The sequence below is a fragment of the Mustelus asterias genome, unplaced genomic scaffold (genome assembly GCF_964213995.1).
Source record: "Mustelus asterias unplaced genomic scaffold, sMusAst1.hap1.1 HAP1_SCAFFOLD_4366, whole genome shotgun sequence".
In the NCBI taxonomy this organism is placed as follows: domain Eukaryota; kingdom Metazoa; phylum Chordata; class Chondrichthyes; order Carcharhiniformes; family Triakidae; genus Mustelus; species Mustelus asterias.
The window spans coordinates 1,320-19,248 of record NW_027594311.1 but is presented as its reverse complement, the minus strand read 5'-3'; the positions used below and the strand labels follow the sequence as shown (position 1 = coordinate 19,248).

The window sequence follows — 17,929 nt, the reverse complement described above, 5'->3', positions numbered from 1 at the left end:
ACGGGGCCTCTCTCTCTCTCTCCTGTGGTAAACGGGGCCTCTCTCTCTCTCTCCTGTGGTAACGGGGGCCTCTCTCTCTCTCCTGTGGTAACGGGGCCTCTCTCTCTCCTGTGGTAACGGGGCCTCTCTCTCCCCCTCGTGTGGTAATGGGGCCTCTCTCTCTCTCTCTCCTGTGGTAACAGGGCCTCTCTCTCTCTCTCTCTCTCCTGTGGTAACGGGGCCTCTCTCTCTCTCTCTCTCTCTCCTGTGGTAACGGGGCCTCTCTCTCTCTCCTGTGGTAACGGGGCCTTCTCTCTCTCCTGTGGTAACGGGGCCTCTCTCTCCCCCTCCTGTGGTAACGGGGCCTCTCTCTCCCCCTCGTGTGGTAATGGGGCCTCTCTCTCTCTCCTGTGGTAAACGGGCCTCCTCTCTCTCTCTCTCTCTCTCTCCTCGTGTGGTAACGGGCCTCTCTCTCTCTCTCTCCTGTGGTAACGGGGCCTCTCTCTCTCTCTCCTGTGGTAACGGGGCCTCTCTCTCTCTCTCTCTTCTTGTGGTAACGGGGCCTCTCTCTCTCTCTCTCTCTCCTGTGGTAACGGGGCCTCTCTCTCTCCCCCTCCTGTGGTAACGGGGCCTCTCTCTCTCTCTCTCCTGTGGTAACGGGGCCTCTCTCTCTCACCCTCCTGTGGTAATGGGGCCTCTCTCTCTCTCCTGTGGTAACGGGGCCTCTCTCTCCCCTCTCGTGTGGTAATGGGGCCTCTCTCTCTCTCTCTCCTGTGGTAACGGGGCCTCTCTCTCTCCCCCTCCTGTGGTCACGGGGCCTCTCTCTCTCTCCTGTGGTAACGGGGCCTCTGTCTCTCTCCCCCTCCTGTGGTAACGGGGCCTCTCTCTCTCTCTCTCCCCCTCTGTGGTAATGGGGCCTCTCTCTCTCTCTCCTGTGGTAACGGGGCCTCTCTCTCTCTCTCCTGTGGTAACGGGGCCTCTCTCTCTCCCCCTCCTGTGGTAATGGGGCCTCTCTCTCTCTCTCCCTCTGTGGTAACGGGGCCTCTCTCTCTCTCTCTCTCCCCCTCCTGTGGTAACGGGGCCTCTCTCTCTCTCTGTCTCTCTCCCCCTCCTGTGGTAACGGGGCCTCTCTCTCTCCCCCTCCTGTGGTAACGGGGCCTCTCTCTCTCTCTCACTCTCCTGTGGTAATGGGGCCTCTCTCTCTCCCCCTCCTGTGGTAACGGGGCCTCTCTCTCTCTCTCCTGTGGTAACGGGGCCTCTCTCTCTGTCTCTCTCCCCCTCCTGTGGTAACGGGGCCTCTCTCTCTCCCCCTCCTGTGGTAACGGGGCCTCTCTCTCTCTCTCACTCTCCTGTGGTAATGGGGCCTCTCTCTCTCCCCTCCTGTGGTAACGGGGCCTCTCTCTCTCTCGCTCTCTCTCTCTCTCTCCTGTGGTAACGGGGCCTCTCTCTCTCTCTCTCCTGTGGTAATGGGGCCTCACTCTCTCTCCTGTGGTAATGGGGCCTCACTGTCTCTCCTGTGGTAATGGGGCCTCTCTCTCTCTCCTGTGGTAACGGGGCCTCTCTCTCTCTCTCTCTCCTGTGGTAACGGGGCCTCTCTCTCCCTCCTGTTGTAACGGGCCCTCTCTCTCTCTCTCCCCTTCGTGTGGTAACGGGGCCTCTGTCTCTCTCTGCCCCTTCGTGTGGTAATGGGGCCTCTCTCTCTCTCTCCTGTGGTAACGGGGCCTCTCTCTCTCTCTCCTGTGGTAATGGGGCCTCTCTCTCTCCTGTGGTAACGGGGCCTCTCTCTCCCCCTCGTGTGGTAATGGGGCCTCTCTCTCTCTCTCTCTCTCTCTCCTGTGGTAATGGGGCCTCACTGTCTCTCCTGTGGTAATGGGGCCTCACTGTCTCTCCTGTGGTAACGGGGCCTCTCTCTCTCTCTCTCCTGTGGTAATGGGGCCTCACTCTCTCTCCTGTGGTAATGGGGCCTCACTGTCTCTCCTGTGGTAATGGGGCCTCTCTCTCTCTCCTGTGGTAACGGGGCCTCTCTCTCTCTCTCTCCTGTGGTAACGGGGCCTCTCTCTCTCTCTCTCCTGTGGTAACGGGGCCTCTCTCTCTCTCTCTCCTGTGGTAACGGGGCCTCTCTCTCTCTCCTGTGGTAACGGGGCCTCTCTCTCTCTCTCTCCTGTGGTAACGGGGCCTCTCTCTCTCTCTCTCCTGTGGTAACGGGGCCTCTCTCTCTCTCCTGTGGTAATGGGGCCTCTCTCTCTCTCTCTCCTGTGGTAACGGGGCCTCTCTCTCTCTCTCTCTCTCTCCTGTGGTAATGGGGCCTCACTGTCTCTCCTGTGGTAATGGGGCCTCTCTCTCTCTCCTGTGGTAACGGGGCCTCTCTCTCTCTCTCCTGTGGTAACGGGGCCTCTCTCTCTCTCTCCTGTGGTAATGGGGCCTCTCTCTCTCTCTCTCCTGTGGTAACGGGGCCTCTCTCTCTCTCTCCTGTGGTAACGGGGCCTCTCTCTCTCTGTCTCTCTCCTGTGGTAATGGGGCCTCACTCTCTCTCCTGTGGTAATGGGGCCTCACTGTCTCTCCTGTGGTAACGGGGCCTCTCTCTCTCTCCTGTGGTAACGGGGCCTCTCTCTCTCTCCTGTGGTAACGGGGCCTCTCTCTCTTTCTCTCTCTCCCCCTCCTGTGGTAACGGGGCCTCTCTCTCTCTCTCTCCTGTGGTAACGGGGCCTCTCTCTCTCTCTCTCCTGTGGTAACGGGGCCTCTCTCTCTCTCTCTCCTGTGGTAACGGGACGTCTCTCTCTCTCCTGTGGTAATGGGGCCTCTCTCTCTCTCTCTCCTGTGGTAACGGGGCCTCTCTCTCTCTCTCTCTCTCTCTCTCTCCCCCTCCTGTGGTAATGGGGCCTCTCTCTCTCCCCTCCTGTGGTAACGGGGCCTCTCTCTCTCTCTCTCCTGTGGTAATGGGGCCTCTCTCTCTCCTGTGGTAACGGGGCCTCTCTCTCTCTCCTGTGGTAACGGGGCCTCTCTCTCTCCTGTGGTAACGGGGCCTCTCTCTCCCCCTCGTGTGGTAATGGGGCCTCTCTCTCTCTCTCTCCTGTGGTAACAGGGCCTCTCTCTCTCTCTCTCTCTCTCCTGTGGTAACGGGGCCTCTCTCTCTCTCTCTCTCTCTCTCTCCTGTGGTAACGGGGCCTCTCTCTCTCTCACTCTCTCTCCTGTGGTAATGGGGCCTCACTGTCTCTCCTGTGGTAACGGGGCCTCTCTCTCTCTCCTGTGGTAACGGGGCCTCTCTCTCTCTCCTGTGGTAACGGGGCCTCTCTCTCCCCCTCCTGTGGTAACGGGGCCTCTCTCTCCCCCTCGTGTGGTAATGGGGCCTCTCTCTCTCTCCTGTGGTAATGGGGCCTCTCTCTCTCTCTCTCTCTCCCCCCTCGTGTGGTAACGGGCCTCTCTCTCTCTCTCTCTGTGGTAACGGGGCCTCTCTCTCTCTCTCCTGTGGTAACGGGGCCTCTCTCTCTCTCTCTCTTCTTGTGGTAACGGGGTCTCTCTCTCTCTCTCCTGTGGTAACGGGGCCTCTCTCTCTCCCCCTCCTGTGGTAACGGGGCCTCTCTCTCTCTCTCTCCTGTGGTAACGGGGCCTCTCTCTCTCTCTCACCCTCCTGTGGTAATGGGGCCTCTCTCTCTCTCCTGTGGTAACGGGGCCTCTCTCTCCCCCTCGTGTGGTAATGGGGCCTCTCTCTCTCTCTCTCCTGTGGTAACGGGGCCTCTCTCTCTCCCCCTCCTGTGGTCACGGGGCCTCTCTCTCTCTCTCCTGTGGTAACGGGGCCTCTGTCTCTCTCCCCCTTCTGTGGTAACGGGGCCTCTCTCTCTCTCTCTCCTGTGGTAATGGGGCCTCTCTCTCTCTCTCCTGTGGTAACGGGGCCTCTCTCTCTCTCTCCTGTGGTAACGGGGCCTCTCTCTCTCTCTCCTGTGGTAACGGGGCCTCTCTCTCTCTCTCCCCCTCCTGTGGTAATGGGGCCTCTCTCTCTCTCTCCTGTGGTAACGGGGCCTCTCTCTCTCTCTCTCCCCCTCCTGTGGTAACGGGGCCTCTCTCTCTCTCTCTCCCCCTCCTGTGGTAACGGGGCCTCTCTCTCTCTCTCTCCCCCTCCTGTGGTAACGGGGCCTCTCTCTCTCTCTCTCCTGTGGTAACGGGGCCTCTCTCTCTGTCTCTCTCCCACTCCTGTGGTAACGGGGCCTCTCTCTCTCCCCCTCCTGTGGTAACGGGGCCTCTCTCTCTCTCTCTCTCACTCTCCTGTGGTAATGGGGCCTCTCTCTCTCCCCTCCTGTGGTAACGGGGCCTCTCTCTCTCTCGCTCTCTCTCTCTCTCTCCTGTGGTAACGGGGCCTCTCTCTCTCTCTCTCCTGTGGTAATGGGGCCTCACTCTCTCTCCTGTGGTAATGGGGCCTCACTGTCTCTCCTGTGGTAACGGGGCCTCTCTCTCTCTCTCTCCTGTGGTAACGGGGCTTCTCTCTCTCTCTCTCCTGTGGTAACGGGGCCTCTCTCTCTCTCTCTCCTGTGGTAACGGGGCCTCTCTCTCTCCTGTGGTAACGGGGCCTCTCTCTCTCTCTCTCCTGTGGTAACGGGGCCTCTCTCTCTCCTGTGGTAACGGGGCGTCTCTCTCCCCCTCCTGTGGTAACGGGGCCTCTCTCTCCCCCTCCTGTGGTAACGGGGCCTCTCTCTCTCTCCTGTGGTAATGGGGCCTCTCTCTCTCTCTCTCCCCCCTCGTGTGGTAACGGGGCCTCTCTCTCTCCTGTGGTAATGGGGCCTCTCTCTCTCTCTCTCCCCCCTCGTGTGGTAACGGGGCCTCTCTCTCTCCTGTGGTAATGGGGCCTCTCTCTCCTGTGGTAACGGGCCCTCTCTCTCTCTCTCTCTCTCCCCCCCCCTCGTGTGATAACGGGGCCTCTCTCTCTCCTGTGGTAATGGGGCCTCTCTCTCTCTCCTGTGGTAACGGGGCCTCTCTCTCTCTCTCTCCCCCTCGTGTGGTAACGGGGCCTCTCTCTCTCTCTCTCTCTCCCCCTCCTGTGGTAATGGGGCCTCTCTCTCTCTCCTGTGGTAACGGGGCCTCTCTCTCTCTCTCCTGTGGTAACGGGGCCTCTCTCTCTCTCTCCTGTGGTAACGGGGCCTCTCTCTCTATCTCTCCTGTGGTAACCGGGCCTCTCTCCCCCTCGTGTGGTAACGGGGCCTCTCTCTCTCTCCTGTGGTAACGGGGCCTCTCTCTCTCCTGTGGTAATGGGGCCTCTCTCTCTCTCCTGTGGTAATGGGGCCTCTCTCTCTCTCTCCTCTGGTAACGGGGCCTCTCTCTCTCTCTCTCTCCTCTGGTAACGGGGCCTCTCTCTCTCTCTCTCCTGTGGTAATGGGGCCTCTCTCCCCCTCGTGTGGTAATGGGGCCTCTCTCTCTCTCCTGTGGTAACGGGGCCTCTCTCTCTCTCTCCTGTGGTAACGGGGCCTCTCTCTCTCTCTCCTGTGGTAACGGGGCCTCTCTCTCTCTCTCCTGTGGTAACGGGGCCTCTCTCTCTCTCTCCTGTGGTAACGGGGCCTCTCTCTCTCTCTCTCTCCTGTGGTAACGGGGCCTCTCTCCCCCTCGTGTGGTAATGGGGCCTCTCTCTCTCTCCCCCTCCTGTGGTAATGGGGCCTCTCTCTCTCTCTCTCCTGTGGTAACGGGGCCTCTGTCTCTCTCTCTCTCTTTCTCTCCCCCTCCTGTGGTAACGGGGCCTCTCTCTCTCTCTCTCTCCTGTGGTAACGGGGCCTCTCTCTCTCTCCTGTGGTAACGGGGCCTCTCTCTCTCTCCTGTGGTAACGGGGCCTCTCTCTCTCTCTCTCTCCTGTGGTAATGGGGCCTCTCTCTCTCTCTCTCTCCTGTGGTAATGGGGCCTCTCTCTCTCTCTCTCCTGTGGTAACGGGGCCTCTCTCTCTCTCTCTCTCCCCCTCCTGTGGTAACGGGGCCTCTCTCTCTCTCTCTCCTGTGGTAACGGGGCCTCTCTCTCTCTCCTGTGGTAACGGGGCTCTCTCTCTCTCTCTCTCTCTCTCCTCCCTCCTGTGGTAATGGGGCCTCTCTCTCTCTCTCTCTCTCCCCTCCTGTGGTAATGGGGCCTCTCTCTCTCTCTCTCTCTCCCCTCCTGTGGTAATGGGGCCTCTCTCTCTCTCTCTCTCTCCCCTCCTGTGGTAACGGGGCCTCTCTCTCTCTCTCTCCTGTGGTAACGGGGCCTCTCTCTCTCTCTCTCTCTCTCTCTCCCCTCCTGTGGTAATGGGGCCTCTCTCTCTCTCTCTCTCTCTCCCCTCCTGTGGTAATGGGGCCTCTCTCTCTCTCTCTCTCTCCCCTCCTGTGGTAATGGGGCCTCTCTCTCTCTCTCCCCTCCTGTGGTAATGGGGCCTCTCTCTCTCTCTCTCTCTCCCCTCCTGTGGTAACGGGGCCTCTCTCTCTCTCCTGTGGTAACGGGGCCTCTCTCTCTCTCCTGTGGTAATGGGGCCTCTCTCTCTCTCTCTCTCTCTCCTGTGGTAATGGGGCCTCTCTCTCTCTCTCTCTCTCTCTCTCCTGTGGTAATGGGGCCTCTCTCTCTCTCTCTCTCTCTCTCTCCTGTGGTAACGGGGCCTCTCTCTCTCTCTCTCCTGTGGTAACGGGGCCTCTCTCTCTCTCTCTCTCCTGTGGTAACGGGGCCTCTCTCTCTCTCTCTCTCTCTCCTGTGGTAACGGGGCCTCTCTCTCTCTCTCTCTCTCTCTCTCCCCTCCTGTGGTAATGGGGCCTCTCTCTCTCTCTCTCTCTCTCTCTCCTGTGGTAATGGGGCCTCTCTCTCTCTCTCTCTCTCTCTCCTGTGGTAACGGGGCCTCTCTCTCTCTCTCTCCTGTGGTAACGGGGCCTCTCTCTCTCTCTCTCTCCTGTGGTAACGGGGCCTCTCTCTCTCTCTCTCTCTCTCCTGTGGTAACGGGGCCTCTCTCTCTCTCTCTCTCTCTCTCTCCCCTCCTGTGGTAATGGGGCCTCTCTCTCTCTCTCTCTCTCCCCTCCTGTGGTAATGGGGCCTCTCTCTCTCTCTCTCTCTCCCTCCTGTGGTAATGGGGCCTCTCTCTCTCTCTCTCCCTCCTGTGGTAACGGGGCCTCTCTCTCTCTCCTGTGGTAACGGGGCCTCTCTCTCTCTCCTGTGGTAATGGGGCCTCTCTCTCTCTCTCTCTCTCTCCTGTGGTAATGGGGCCTCTCTCTCTCTCTCCTGTGGTAATGGGGCCTCTCTCTCTCTCTCTCTCTCTCTCTCCCCTCCTGTGGTAACGGGGCCTCTCTCTCTCTCTCTCTCTCTCTCTCCCCTCCTGTGGTAACGGGGCCTCTCTCTCTCTCCTGTGGTAACGGGGCCTCTCTCTCTCTCCTGTGGTAATGGGGCCTCTCTCTCTCTCTCTCTCTCTCCTGTGGTAATGGGGCCTCTCTCTCTCTCTCCTGTGGTAATGGGGCCTCTCTCTCTCTCTCTCTCTCTCTCTCCTGTGGTAATGGGGCCTCTCTCTCTCTCTCTCTCTCTCTCTCTCTCTCTCTCTCCTGTGGTAACGGGGCCTCTCTCTCTCTCTCTCCTGTGGTAACGGGGCCTCTCTCTCTCTCTCTCACAGATCACACACAAGGAGAGCATGACAGGTAGCAGCCTGGTCTCGCCAGCCTCATCGCCCGCCTCCAGCGCGGGCAGTTCACCGGCCCACCTCGGCCCGCTGGCCAATGACTCGCTGGACGGGCTGCCCGCCTCGCCCAGGCTGCAGCCCCGCGAGGCGCTGGCCTGCGGGCTCTGGGTCCCCGACCTGGGCCCCTGTAACCAGAGCGCCAAGGGGCAGCCCTGGGACAAGACGCACGCCGAGATCGCAGAACAGGCCAAGCACGTGAGTAGCTGCTGCTGCCGGGACGGGTGGCTGCCTCCCCCTCTCCCCCACTCCCTCACTCCCTGCTGCCCTCCCTCCCCCTCACTCCCTCCCTCTCTCTCGTGCCCCCTCTCTCCCCCCTCTCTCTCTCTCCCTCTCTCTCTCCCCCTCCCCCTCTCCCTCACTCCCTCCCTCCCTCTCTCTCGTGCCCCCTCTCTCCCCCCTCTTTCTCTCTCCCTCTCTCTCTCCCCCTCCCCCTCTCCCTCACTCCCTCCCTCCCTCTCTCTCGTGCCCCCTCTCTCCCCCCTCTCCATCCCTCCCCCCCTCTCCATCCCTCCCCCCCTCTCCATCCCTCCCCCCCTCTCCATCCCTCCCCCCCTCTCCATCCCTCCCCCCCTCTCCCTCCCTCCCCCCCTCTCCCTCCCTCCCCCCCTCTCCCTCACTCCCTCCCTCCCTCCCTCCCTCCCTCTCTCTCGTGCCCCCTCTCTCCCCCTCTCTCTCTCCCCCCCTCTCTCCCTCACTCCCTCCCTCCCCCTCTCTCTCGTGCTCCCTCCCTCCCCCCTCTCTCTCTCTCACCCCCCCCCTCCCTCCCCCTCTCTCTCTCGTACCCCCTCCCTCCCCTCTCTCTCTCTCTCGCCCCCTCCCTCCCCCTCTCTCTCTCTCTCTCGCCCCCTCCCTCCCTCTCTCTCTCTCGCCCCCTCCCTCCTCTCTCTCTCACCCCCTCCCTCCCTCCTCTCTCTCTCACCCCCTCCCTCCCTCCTCTCTCTCGCGCCCCCTCCCTCCCCCCCCTCTCTCCCCCCCCCTCCCTCCCTCCCTCCCCCCCCTCTCTCTCCCCCCCCCCTCCCTCCCCCCTCTCTCTCGCGCCCCCACCCTCCTCGTTCCCTTGCTGGTTTGGGATCTGCGTGCTGCTCTCTCTGAGTCTCCCTCCCTCCCTCCTCTCTCTCTTGCCCCCTCTCTCGCGCCCTCACCCTTCTCGTTCCCTTGCTGGTTTGGGATCTGCGTGCTGCTCTCTCTGAGTCTCCCTCCCTCCCTCCTCTCTCTCTTGCCCCCTCTCTCGCGCCCTCACCCTTCTCGTTCCCTTGCTGGTTTGGGATGTGTGTGCTGCTCTCTCTGAGTCTCTCTCCCCCCTCTCTCTCTCGCCCCCTCCCTCCCTCCCCCCTCTCTCGCGCCCCCATCCTTCTCGTTCCCTTGCTGGTTTGGGATCTGCGTGCTGCTCTCTCTGAGTCTCCCTCCCTCCCTCCCCCCCTCTCTCGCGCCCCCATCCTTCTCGTTCCCTTGCTGGTTTGGGATCTGCGTGCTGCTCTCTCTGAGTCTCCCTCCCTCCCTCCTCTCTCTCTTGCCCCCACTCTCGCGCCCTCACCCTTCTCGTTCCCTTGCTGGTTTGGGATCTGCGTGCTGCTCTCTCTGAGTCTCTCTCCCTCCCCCCTCTCTCTCTCGCGCCCCCTCCCTCCCCCCTCTCTCTCGCGCCCTCACCCTTCTCGTTCCCTTGCTGGTTTGGGATCTGTGTGCTGCTCTCTCTGAGTCTCCCTCCCCCCTCTCTCGCGCCCTCACCCTTCTCGTTCCCTTGCTGGTTTGGGATCTGTGTGCTGCTCTCTCTGAGTCTCCCTCCCTCCCTCCCCCCTCTCTCTCTCTCGCGCCCTCACCCTTCTCGTTCCCTTGCTGGTTTGGGATCTGCGTGCTGCTCTCTCTGAGTCTCCCTCCCTCCCTCCCCCCTCTCTCTCTCTCGCGCCCCCATCCTTCTCGTTCCCTTGCTGGTTTGGGATCTGCGTGCTGCTCTCTCTGAGTCTCCCTCCCTCCCTCCCCCCCTCTCTCTCTCTCGCGCCCCCATCCTTCTCGTTCCCTTGCTGGTTTGGGATCTGCGTGCTGCTCTCTCTGAGTCTCCCTCCCTCCCTCCCCCCTCTCTCTCTCTCGCGCCCCCATCCTTCTCGTTCCCTTGCTGGTTTGGGATCTGCGTGCTGCTCTCTCTGAGTCTCCCTCCCTCCCTCCCCCCTCTCTCTCTTGCCCCCACTCTCGCGCCCTCACCGTTCTCGTTCCCTTGCTGGTTTGGGATCTGCGTGCTGCTCTCTCTGAGTCTCCCTCCCTCCCCCCTCTCTCTCTCTCGCGCCCCCATCCTTCTCGTTCCCTTGCTGGTTTGGGATCTGCGTGCTGCTCTCTCTGAGTCTCTCTCCCCTCTCTGCCTGGCTGTAGGAAGCGAAGATTGAGCACCGCATCGCCGAGCTGCGGCGGGAGGGCCTCTGGTCGCTCAAGAGACTGAACCGGGTCCAGGAGGCCATTCGGCCCAAGACGCACTGGGACTACCTGTGCGAGGAGATGCAGTGGCTGTCGGCGGACTTCGCCCAGGAGCGGCGCTGGAAGCGCGGCGTGGCCAGGAAGGTGAGGCCCCGCCAGAGGCGAGCAGCCGGGAGTGCCCCCTTCCCTGTGTCAACGCCCCCACGCTGTCATCGGCGAGAGGGAACCCCCCCGAGAGCCGCCTGTTCCATCGTGTTTCTGATAACCGGCTGTGTCTTGGATGCAAAGAAACGGGTGCAGTTGTGGGCCATTCAGCCCTGCGAGCCCTGCTGGCCCGTTCTATAATTATCTCCAGGGGAACACGGGGGCCTCCCCTTGGCTCCCCCACTCCAGTCGCCAGAGACCAGCCCAGCGGGGACCTTCTCTGGGTGGGCTCCGATGCCAGTCTGTCCCTGCCCTCGTGAGGAGACCCAAACCGGACCCAGTGCTCCGAGTGCCCGTCTCCCCCGATTTCCCCGTACGGTTGGAGCCAGACCCCCCCCCCTGTACTCCCTCCTAATGGGTTTGAGTTAAACGGAGAGGCTGGATAGACTGGGGACTATTTCCCCCTGGAGCGTAGGAGGCTTCACAGAATATCCCAGCGCAGAGGAGGCCCTTCAGCCCATCGAGTCTGCACCGACCCACGGAAAGCCCTGACCTGCCATAAGACCATAAGACCATAAGACATAGGAGCGGAAGTAAGGCCATTCGGCCCATCGAGTCCACTCCACCATTCAATCATGGTTGATTTCAACTCCATTTACCCGCTCTCTCCCCATAGCCCTTAATTCCTCGAGAAATCAAGAATTTATCAATTTCTGTCTTGAAGACGCTCAACGTCTCGGCCTCCACAGCCCTCTGTGGCAATGAATTCCACAGACCCACCACTCTCTGGCTGAAGAAATTTCTCCTCATCTCTGTTCTAAAGTGACTCCCTTTTATTTTAAGGCTGTGCCCCCGCGTCCTAGTCTCCCCTGTTAATGGAAACAACTTCCCTACGTTCCATCCTATCTAAGCCGTTCATCCCACTTGCCAGCACTTAGCCTTGAATGCTATGGCGCGCCAAGTACTCAAACAGGTACTTCTTAAAGGATGTGAGGTATCCCGCCTCCACCACCCTCCCAGGCAGCGCATCCCAGACCCTCAGTTTTCCCTCCAATCCCCCCTCAACCTCCCTTTTAACTTGTGTCCCCCCCCCCCTCGTGACTGACCCTTCAACTCAGTGGAACTCCCTATCCACTCTGTCCATGTCCCTCAGAATCTTGTACCCTCGATCAAGTCGCCCCTCAGTCTTCTCTGTTCCAATGGAACCAACCCAAGCCTCACCCAACCTCTCTTCATAACTTCAATGGTCCGTCCCAGGCCAACATCCTGGTGAATCTCCTCCGCGCCCCCTCCAGTGAGACCACATCCTTCCTACAACGTGGTGACCAGAACTGCACACATTGCTCCAGCTGTGGCCTCATTTGGGGGTGGTCTTTTCGAGGTCGATAAAATAATGAGGGGCACAGATCAGCGAGATAGTCACTATCTTTTCCCAAAGGTAGGGGAGTCTAAAACTAGAGGGCATAGGTTTAAGGTGAGAGGGGAGAGATACAAAAGGGCACAGAGGGGCAATTGTTTCACACAGAGGGTGGTGAGTGTCTGGAACGAGCTGCCAGAGGCAGTAGTAGAGGCGGGTACAATGTTGTCTTTTAAAATGAATTGAGGCAGTCACACGGGCACGATGGGTATAGAGGGAGATGGGCCAAGCGTGGGCAACTGGGACGAGCTCAGGGGTTTAAAAAGAATGGGCAGTATGGACAAGTTGGGCCGAAGGGCCTGTTTCCGTGCTGTAAACCTCTATGACTCTATGGCTTAGTGGTCAAAAACTGGGCGGCATGGACAAGTTGGGCCGAAGGGCCTGTTTGCAAGCTGTAAACCCCCCATGAGGCTGAATGGGTGTCCAGTCACTCGCTGGCGGGCTGGGGGGAGTGAGGCTTGGAGGGGTAGATGGGCCCCACAGTGGCCTGCCCATCGGGTGTAGGGTGGCGTTGAGTTTACGCGCCCCCTCTCCCTTGGCACGGGCACGCGGGACCTTTAGCCTGCGGTTGTACCTCTCCGCTGCTAAGCTGTGCTCTCGCTCTCTCTCTCTCCCTCTCGGCAGGTTGCCAGGACGGTCCTCCGCTTCCACGAGGAACAGCGTCAGAAAGAGGAGAGAGCCAAGCGGGAGGAGCAGGCGAAGCTGCGACGGATTGCCTCCACCATCGCCAAGGAGGTCAAACAGTTCTGGACCAACGTGGAGAAGGTACGAGGGGGCGGGGGGGGGGGGGGGGGGGGGGTGCAACAGAATGCACTCCCCACACACACTGAACACTACTCGTGGCCGGCACAGTGTGGGTTAGCACCGCTGACTCACGGCGCCATGGATCCGGGTTCGATTCCCGACCTCGGGTCACTGTCTCCGCGGAGTCTCCACCTTCTCCCCCGTGTCTGCGTGGGTTTGCTCCGGGTGCTCCGGACTCCTCCCACAGTCCGAAAGACGTGCTGGTTAGGGTGGATTCGCTGTGCGTAATGTGTTGGGTTACTCTCCCAGGACAGGTACAGCACGGGGTTAGATACAGAGTAAAGCTGCCTCTACACTGTCCCCATCAAACACTCCCAGGACAGGTACAGCACGGGGTTAGATACAGAGTAAAGCTCCCTCTACACTGTCCCCCATCAAACACTCCCAGGACAGGTACAGCACGGGGTTAGATACAGAGTAAAGCTCCCTCTACACTGTCCCCATCAAACACTCCCAGGACAGGTACAGCACGGGGTTAGATACAGAGTAAAGCTCCCTCTACACTGTCCCCATCAAACACTCCCAGGACAGGTACAGCACGGGGTTAGATACAGAGTAAAGCTCCCTCTACACTGTCCCCCATCAAACACTCCCAGGACAGGTACAGCACGGGGTTAGATACAGAGTAAAGCTCCCTCTACACTGTCCCCATCAAACACTCCCAGGACAGGTACAGCACGGGGTTAGATACAGAGTAAAGCTCCCTCTACACTGTCCCCCATCAAACACTCCCAGGACAGGTACAGCACGGGGTTAGATACAGAGTAAAGCTCCCTCTACACTGTCCCCATCAAACACTCCCAGGACAGGTACAGCACGGGGTTAGATACAGAGTAAAGCTCCCTCCACACTGTCCCCATCAAACACTCCCAGGACAGGTACAGCACGGGGTTAGATACAGAGTAAAGCTCCCTCTACACTGTCCCCCATCAAACACTCCCAGGACAGGGACAGCACGGGGTTAGATACAGAGTAAAGCTCCCTCTACACTGTCCCCATCAAACACTCCCAGGACAGGTACAGCACGGGGTTAGATACAGAGTAAAGCTCCCTCTACACTGTCCCCATCAAACACTCCCAGGACAGGTACAGCACGGGGTTAGATACAGAGTAAAGCTCCCTCTACACTGTCCCCATCAAACACTCCCAGGACAGGTACAGCACGGGGTTAGATACAGAGTAAAGCTCCCTCTACACTGTTCCCCCATCAAACACTCCCAGGACAGGTACAGCACGGGGTTGGATACAGAGTAAAGCTCCCTCTACACTGTCCCCCATCAAACACTCCCAGGACAGGTACAGCACGGGGTTAGATACAGAGTAAAGCTCCCTCTACACTGTCCCCCATCAAACACTCCCAGGACAGGTACAGCACGGGGTTAGATACAGAGTAAAGCTCCCTCTACACTGTCCCCCATCAAACACTCCCAGGACAGGTACAGCACGGGGTTAGATACAGAGTAAAGCTCCCTCTACACTGTCCCCCATCAAACACTCCCAGGACAGGTACAGCACGGGGTTAGATACAGAGTAAAGCTCCCTCTACACTGTCCCCCATCAAACACTCCCAGGACAGGTACAGCACGGGGTTAGATACAGAGTAAAGCTCCCTCTACACTGTCCCCATCAAACACTCCCAGGACAGGTACAGCACGGGGTTAGATACAGAGTAAAGCTCCCTCTACACTGTCCCCCATCAAACACTCCCAGGACAGGTACAGCACGGGGTTAGATACAGAGTAAAGCTCCCTCTACACTGTCCCCATCAAACACTCCCAGGACAGGTACAGCACGGGGTTAGATACAGAGTAAAGCTCCCTCTACACTGTCCCCCATCAAACACTCCCAGGACAGGTACAGCACGGGGTTAGATACAGAGTAAAGCTCCCTCTACACTGTCCCCCATCAAACACTCCCAGGACAGGTACAGCACGGGGTTAGATACAGAGTAAAGCTCCCTCTACACTGTTCCCCATCAAACACTCCCAGGACAGGTACAGCACGGGGTTAGATACAGAGTAAAGCTCCCTCTACACTGTCCCCATCAAACACTCCCAGGACAGGTACAGCACGGGGTTAGATACAGAGTAAAGCTCCCTCTACACTGTCCCCCATCAAACACTCCCAGGACAGGTACAGCACGGGGTTAGATACAGAGTAAAGCTCCCTCTACACTGTTCCCCATCAAACACTCCCAGGACAGGTACAGCACGGGGTTAGATACAGAGTAAAGCTCCCTCTACACTGTCCCCCATCAAACACTCCCAGGACAGGTACAGCACGGGGTTAGATACAGAGTAAAGCTCCCTCTACACTGTTCCCCATCAAACACTCCCAGGACAGGTACAGCACGGGGTTAGATACAGAGTAAAGCTCCTCTACACTGTTCCCCATCAAACACTCCCAGGACAGGTACAGCACGGGGTTAGATACAGAGTAAAGCTCCCTCTACACTGTCCCCCATCAAACACTCCCAGGACAGGTACAGCACGGGGTTAGATACAGAGTAAAGCTCCCTCTACACTGTCCCCCATCAAACACTCCCAGGACAGGTACAGCACGGGGTTAGATACAGAGTAAAGCTCCCTCTACACTGTCCCCCATCAAACACTCCCAGGACAGGTACAGCACGGGGTTAGATACAGAGTAAAGCTCCCTCTACACTGTCCCCCATCAAACACTCCCAGGACAGGTACAGCACGGGGTTAGATACAGAGTAAAGCTCCCTCTACACTGTCCCCATCAAACACTCCCAGGACAGGTACAGCACGGGGTTAGATACAGAGTAAAGCTCCCTCTACACTGTCCCCCATCAAACACTCCCAGGACAGGTACAGCACGGGGTTAGATACAGAGTAAAGCTCCCTCTACACTGTCCCCCATCAAACACTCCCAGGACAGGTACAGCACGGGGTTAGATACAGAGTAAAGCTCCCTCTACACTGTCTCCATCAAACACTCCCAGGACAGGTACAGCATGGGGTTAGATACAGAGTAAAGCTCCCTCTACACTGTCCCCATCAAACACTCCCAGGACAGGTACAGCACGGGGTTAGATACAGAGTAAAGCTTCCTCTACACTGTCTCCATCAAACACTCCCAGGACAGGTACAGCACGGGGTTAGATACAGAGTAAAGCTCCCTCTACACTGTCCCCATCAAACACTCCCAGGACAGGTACAGCACGGGGTTGGATACAGAGTAAAGCTCCCTCTACACTGTCCCCCATCAAACACTCCCAGGACAGGGACAGCACGGTGTTAGATACAGAGTAAAGCTCCCTCTACACTGTCCCCATCAAACACTCCCAGGACAGGTACAGCACGGGGTTAGATACAGAGTAAAGCTCCCTCTACACTGTCCCCATCAAACACTCCCAGGACAGGTACAGCACGGGGTTAGATACAGAGTAAAGCTCCCTCTACACTGTCCCCATCAAACACTCCCAGGACAGGTACAGCACGGGGTTAGATACAGAGTAAAGCTCCCTCTACACTGTCCCCATCAAACACTCCCAGGACAGGTACAGCACGGGGTAAATGATGGCCCTTTAACAGGTTGCTGCCTTTTTTCCATAGGCAGGGATTTGGTAGCTGGGGCTGAAATAGATTCTCCTTTGCAACTCATGGCTGGCTGGGTCAGTGCCAGCCGTGTTACTAAACAGGAGAGACAAGGTTTCCACCCACACCGGTGTCGTCCAGACTCTGTATCAGAGTCTGGGAGCCTGGTTTGGACACATGCACTGCAGGGAGACTCAGAGTCTCCAACCCCATGGATGCAAACACATGGGGGACACTTTAAGACAGAGATAGATAGGTTCGTGATTAATGAGGGTATCAGGGGTTATGGGGAAGAGGCAGGAGAATGGGGATGAGAAAAATATCAGCCATGATTGAATGGCGAAGCAGACTCGATGGGCCGAGTGGCCTAATTCTGCTCCGATATCTTATGGTTTTATGGTTCTGCCTCAGCGCGTGTGATCTGGATTCAATTCCGGGTCTTGGGTCCCTGTGTGGAGTCTGCACGTCCTCCCTGTGTCTGCATGGGTTTCCTCCGGCTGCTCCGGATTCCTCCCGCACTCCCAAAGGTGTGCGGGTTAGGTAGATTGGCCGAGATGAATTGTCCCTTAGTGTCCAAAGATGTGCAGGTTAGGTGGATTGGCCATGCTAAATTGTCCCTTAGTGTCCAAAGATGTGCAGGTTAGGTGGATTGGCCATGCTAAATTGTCCCTTAGTGTCCAAAGATGTGCAGGTTAGGTGGATTGGCCATGCTAAATTGTCCCTTAGTGTCCAAAGATGTGCAGGTTAGGTGGATTGGCCATGCTAAATTGTCCCTTAGTGTCCAAAGATGTGTAGGTTAGGTGGATTGGCCGTGCTAAATTGTCCCTTAGTGTCCAAAGATGTGTAGGTTAGGTGGATTGGCCGTGCTAAATTGTCCCTTAGTGTCCAAAGATGTGCAGGTTAGGTGGATTGGCCGTGATAAATTGCCCCTTCGTGTCCAAAGATGTGTAGGTTAGGTGGATTGGCCGTGCTAAATTGCCCCTTAGTGTCAGGGGGGATTAGCAGGGTAAAGACGTGGGGTTGTGGGAATAGGGTAGGGTTGTTGTTGCTGGATGGGCCGAATGGCCCTCCCCCCCCTGCAGTGCAGGGATTCTAACCCGGCTGGTTTCTTTCCCCCCCCTTGCCCTCCCCGGGTACAGGTGGTGCAGTTTAAGCAGCAGTCCCGCCTGGAGGAGAAGCGGAAGAAAGCCCTGGACCTGCAGCTGGACTTCATCGTGGGCCAGACGGAGAAATACTCGGACCTGCTCAGCCAGAGCCTGAACGAGTCGCTGCCAGCCAGCAAGCCTGGCTCCTCTCAGCTCGGCTCCTCCCTCGCTGGCTCCGCGCCCTCCACCCCTCCCGTCTCCGGCTCCGCCACCGAGGACGAAGGTGGGTCTGCGGCGGGGGCGTTGGGGGGGTGGTCTGGCGGCGGAAGGCTCCGGCCTGTGTGTGGATGTACCAATAGCGGCAGGAGGTGGGAGCTCCGTAAGATCCTGTCTGATTTGTGTAGCCTCCACACACACACACACACACACACCCCTCCTCCTCCTCCTCAGAATCATATTTGTTTAGATAGGGTCGCCCCTTCTTCTCAACTCCAATGGGTTATGGACGCCAACTTGTTCAAACTTTTCCCCGTAAGACAACACTCATCCCCCGCCGATAAAGGACAAGGTTCCGACAAGAGGCTTCGTCTTCTGGAACATAAGAACATAAGAAATAGGAGCAGGAGTAGGCCATCCAGCCCCTCCGAGCCTGCCCCGCCATTCAACAAGATCATGGCTGATCTGAAGCGGATCAGTTCCACTTACCCGCCTGCTCCCCATATCCCCTAATTCCCTTACCGATCAGAAAACTATCTACCCGTGATTTAAACATATTCAACGAGGAAGCCTCCACCACTTTAATGGGCAGAGAATTCCAGAGATTCACTACCCTCTGAGAGAAGAAGTTCCCCCTCAACTCTGTTCTGAACCGGCCCCCCCTTAT

General features: G+C 58.3%; 1 protein-coding gene across 1 annotated transcript; it reads left to right on the top strand.

Annotated features, from left to right (window-relative positions):
* Positions 1 to 7,569: 7,569 nt before the first annotated feature.
* On the top strand, positions 7,570 to 17,329 carry LOC144491070 (helicase SRCAP-like; the record flags this gene model as incomplete). The annotated part of the gene is made up of 4 exons (XM_078208753.1): positions 7,570 to 7,828; positions 9,995 to 10,180; positions 12,222 to 12,362; positions 17,101 to 17,329. Coding segments are annotated over exons 1-4 (799 nt in total), but the record flags the coding sequence as incomplete, so codon positions are not given.
* Between the last annotated feature and the right edge of the window lie 600 nt (positions 17,330 to 17,929).